Raw genomic sequence first — 4,168 nt, 5'->3', positions numbered from 1 at the left:
TTTTGGCAGTGATCCAATCGGGATGCAGTCTCTTTGCATCCCTAGCATCGCCTTAAGCGTCTCGCGAGTACGTTTCATTACCTCAGGACCGTCTTGCTCCCACTCTCCCCAGTCTCTCAAGCTTCCTCGTCCCCCCCATGCGCCCACGCATCATCCATTTCTCAGGCATGCCCACCCATCTATATTGTTTTTTTAGGTATGGTTCCTTGGTAATGTGATAGGCAATGGAATCACCCTCATCCATGGCTAGGTTGTCTAGCTCTCACACATCAAGGTACATGACTCGTGCTTCATTACGGGACTGGATCACTTGATTGAAAGAGAGATCATGCCCATTGTTGCATCAAACATCCTACCATCTTGTTGCTTGGGTCACGCTTAGGTTCACGCTTGACCGTGTAGCAACGCGCAGGTCAGCTATTTGTTTCTTTTATCCACACCCATTTGGAGTGGGCCTCATAGAGGGGTGGAGTTTTGAACTTGCGGTCGAGCAATGGCGTAGCGTTGGGACGTTTCGAGGCCTTGTAGCATTGTTTTTTTTAATGAGAGCCATACTAGTGAAATAGGCACTCTCAACTGGTTATTTTTTAATGAGGCACTCTCAACTCGCTATTTTGAACTTCTGGTTTCAAGTTTCAACTTGTTCACACACGTTCTACAGGGGTTCTAAACGTGGAAGTGACCTCAGCTTGGATAGTCAAGCTGCCGCCTTCCCTGACTTGGGTCGTTGAAACGATGGCCTTTTGAAGGAATAGCGAGATAGAGGAGAGAGAGAGAGATGGGGATACGCGGTGAGAAGAGCCAACCTCCATCACTTCCTACTTGCAAAAGAAGCTACTGGTGCCACCATCTCTACTACTACCGCTGGTTTCAGGGGGACACTTGAAGCTTCAAATTCTTGGATTATCATGGGCAATTGCTGGGGAGTTCCAGTTGAAGCAGTGAGCCCGACGCACGACAGTAGCCCCCGTGAGTGCTATCCCTCTCTCTCTCTCTCTCTCTCTCTCTCTGTGGATTCGGCCCTTTCCTGTGGCACTTTTCTGTCTTTTTTCGATGTGGGTTTTCTTCCTTTTGCTCGGCACTGCAGCCCAAAGAATCTCTGTGCGTGCGTGCCCGCTCGCCGCTCTTCACTTTGCAATCCAAATGTGCTATCTTCTACTATTCTCGATGATTTGCCCTCTTGGTTTTCTTCTTTTGCTTGATATTGGCAGCTTTTCTTCTTTTTCTGCTCAATATATTGTGCAGCTACTAATGCCCTTTTCTCCTCCAACAGGAGATATTTCTCAAAATGCAGCAGGTGCTTCTCAAAATGGTGGGTGTGTCGTTGAATTGAGTTCTGGAGCAGCTTCAAGCAACGGAGACCCTAGTTTGAGACACTCCATCACCAGTGGCAGCTTGCGGTCCTTCTCATTCAATGATCTGAAGGTTGCTACTCGAAACTTCCGCCCTGACAGTGTGCTCGGAGAAGGCGGCTTTAGCCCTTTGTTCAAGGGCTGGATAGATGAACAAAGCTTCAAGGCAGCACGCCCGGGGAGAGGATTAGCGATAGCTGTGAAGAAGCTCAACCTTGAAGGGTCGCAGGAATGGCTGGTAGATAGTCTTATCTGTATGGTACTTGCAGTGGTTTATTTTGTGTCTGTGACAGATTATATTGATGTTTATTTAGGGTAGCAACAAATGCCTGGTGTGGGCCTCATTTGCATCACATATTTAGCACATAGTATGATCGTGGATGTGAGATGCATTTCTCTTACTGACAGTACCTTTGATTGTGCCAGGCAGAGGTATATTTTCTGGGCCAGCTCCATCATGCCCACCTCGTTAAGTTGATTGGGTTCTGTTCTGAGGATGATAACAGATTGCTTGTCTACGAGTTCATGTCACGCGGCAGCCTGGAGAACCATCTTTTCGGGCGTAAGTACCTTGTTTTCCCCCCATCCTTTAAGTGCAGGCTTTTAATACCTTCCATCTTCTGTGCTACCTTTCTCACCTAAGAAAGTCTTGCTTTAGATACAGGTGGACATAATCAGGTTCTTTCATGGGCAACTAGGATAAAAGTTGCTGTGGGAGCTGCTAAAGGTCTTGCGTTCTTGCATGAAGCCGACCGGCCTGTCATCTACAGGGACTTCAAGACATCCAATGTCCTCTTGGATTCTGTTAGTATCAACACAATCCTTTGCTTCAATACTGGTATTTTGAAACCTGCAACCATCATGTCAACTAGGCTTTTATCTTGCTTTTCCATTTCTGTCTCAGGAATACAATGCCAAATTGTCGAATTTCGGCCTTGCAAAAGATGGCCCGACAGGGAGCGCTACCCATGTTTCGACTCGAGTGATGGGCACTTACGGCTATGTTGCCCCTGAGTATGTAGCAACAGGTAATCCATACATAATGGTAGTAGTTCTATATATGCTTGTTTGCATACACTCAATCTGGATATTGTGATGATGTCCCTGACTTCATGGGCCTGATGTGTGCATCCACAGGGCATCTGACTACAAAAAATGATGTCTACAGTTTTGGAGTCGTTTTGCTAGAAATCCTCACAGGAAGAAGAGTTATTGACAAAAACAAACCTGTGGGGGAGAAAAATCTAGTTGAATGGGCGAAGCCATATGTGGGCAACAAACGCAAGGTGTCTAAGCTCATGGATGCTCGGCTAGAGGGTCAGTACTCCATGGAAGGAGCTCACCGAGTTGCCACCGTAGCTTTCAGGTGTCTGAACACAGATGCAAAATTGAGGCCTCTCATGAAGGATGTTGTTGGGATACTTGAACCCTTACTGGAAACGGGCTATATGTAGAAGGATGACAGTGATGACATAGTTGACATCTTGGTAGCTTTGGCTAGGAGGCTACCTTTAAATATATGTTACTGAGCCTGCAAGATCCTTGTAAAGTTGAAGAAGAGTATTACTGGTTTTTGGCTCATCACACCATAGAGGTTCACTGCAACATAATATACACAGGTCAACATGGTTTGTGGTACTCCTGACTATGGGATTGTATATTAGGCTGCAAGTATCAAGATATTAATCACTACGCGTGATGGCTATACAAGAACAATGAGAGAGAGAGAGAGAAAGAGAGAGAGAGATTGATTGATTAACTAACATCTTTTGAAGGTTCCCTCAATACATTATGGCTATATTGGAATGCCCTTAGGTAAGGCATAGACTGATAAATTGATGCATTTCTTTGGCTTTCCTAAAGATTGATAGTCTATGCCTTAGGTAAGGCATAGACTGATAAATTGATGCATTTCTTTGGCTCTCCTAAAGATTGATACCCTTCCCCAAACTTGGTGCAATACTTTGGCCTATTAATACTTGGCTCAGCAGATTAAGATTCTAACCTTCTATCGTCACCCTCATAGCAGAAGCATTTGGCCTCTGCTCCCTCTTATTTGTGTTGCTGGTCTTCCTCAGGTTGCAACCAAAATTGTTCTACTTTTCTCTGCCCGAACTGCCCATGGTCTCTCTGAGGATGCGCCGACATCTTGATCAGTCACCTTACACAAAGGAGTATAAATCTGTATGACCTTATGATGTCGTGATGGCTAGAATGGCTTTTTTAAACGATCAAAGGTCTTCAATTTCCCAAAGATCTTGTAAGGGAGACTAGTTCAGCACCTGCACCGTGCACAGTCTTCCTCTTTGTACACTGCAGCCACATGGTTAGAGGAGGACCACATGGTTAGAGGAGGAAGAGAGGAGATGGTTTTAGAGGAGATGTAAGAGAGAGCATGGTGCTGTAGCCAAAAAAAAGTGAGAACGAGAGATAACTCCATTTGAAGTGAGTGTCCTACCATGTGCTACACTCTATATGGCTCTATAACAATCAACTATCCTACTTTACAACAATTAACTATCCTCTGCTTCTAACTCTTGATGAGCAAGACAATCCCAGTTTGTTGTGGCCTCCACGGACATGTCTCACAGAAGGGAGGTTTCTATCATAGTAACCTCTACATGCTTGAGGGGCAGGTTGAGGGGGGAGAGAGAGAGTGTGTGTCAATGGGAGAAAGGAAACAAGCTTGCAAAAGCTCTAGAGCTAGGCTCGAGCTTTACAACCATGACAGGGTTTGCTGTCTGTGGAGTCCTTTCCTGGGAGGAGGAAGAGGCCATGTTTTCATTATCTTTGGAACCTCTCTCTCTCTCTGATAG

At 45.5% G+C, this 4,168-nt stretch overlaps 1 protein-coding gene across 2 annotated transcripts; it reads left to right on the top strand.

The window, feature by feature from the left end:
• Positions 1-752: 752 nt before the first annotated feature.
• Positions 753-3,206, top strand: LOC147606422 (receptor-like cytoplasmic kinase 176). 2 transcript variants are annotated; one of them, XM_086791731.1, is made up of 6 exons: positions 753-969; positions 1,274-1,590; positions 1,779-1,914; positions 2,011-2,156; positions 2,257-2,380; positions 2,490-3,206. In XM_086791731.1, exons 1-6 carry the CDS (start codon positions 909-911, stop codon positions 2,804-2,806), a joined length of 1,101 nt encoding a protein of 366 aa, XP_086647857.1. In that variant the 5' UTR covers positions 753-908; the 3' UTR covers positions 2,807-3,206. The 2 variants fall into 2 exon arrangements, with proteins under 2 accessions (XP_086647857.1, XP_086647858.1); XM_086791732.1 differs by having other exon boundaries at positions 755-969; positions 2,017-2,156.
• The last annotated feature ends 962 nt before the right edge of the window (positions 3,207-4,168 follow it).

This window comes from Cibotium barometz, chromosome 57, assembly GCF_041138505.1.
Source record: "Cibotium barometz isolate CiBa-2024 chromosome 57, ASM4113850v1, whole genome shotgun sequence".
NCBI lineage: Eukaryota > Viridiplantae > Streptophyta > Polypodiopsida > Cyatheales > Cibotiaceae > Cibotium > Cibotium barometz.
This window is presented reverse-complemented; position numbering and strand designations above follow the sequence as displayed.

What these genes read in the sequence shown, in the direction of transcription:
- LOC147606422 (XM_086791731.1), top strand. Translation starts at nt 909, where the DNA reads ATGGGCAATTGCTGGGGAGTTCCAGTTGAAGCAGTGAGCCCGACGCAC. An exon ending in GGAGAACCATCTTTTCGGGC is followed by an intron (nt 1,915 to 2,010) that starts GTAAGTACCTTG and finishes GTCTTGCTTTAG; the next exon opens with ATACAGGTGGACATAATCAG. An exon ending in CCAATGTCCTCTTGGATTCT is followed by an intron (nt 2,157 to 2,256) that starts GTTAGTATCAAC and finishes TTTCTGTCTCAG; the next exon opens with GAATACAATGCCAAATTGTC.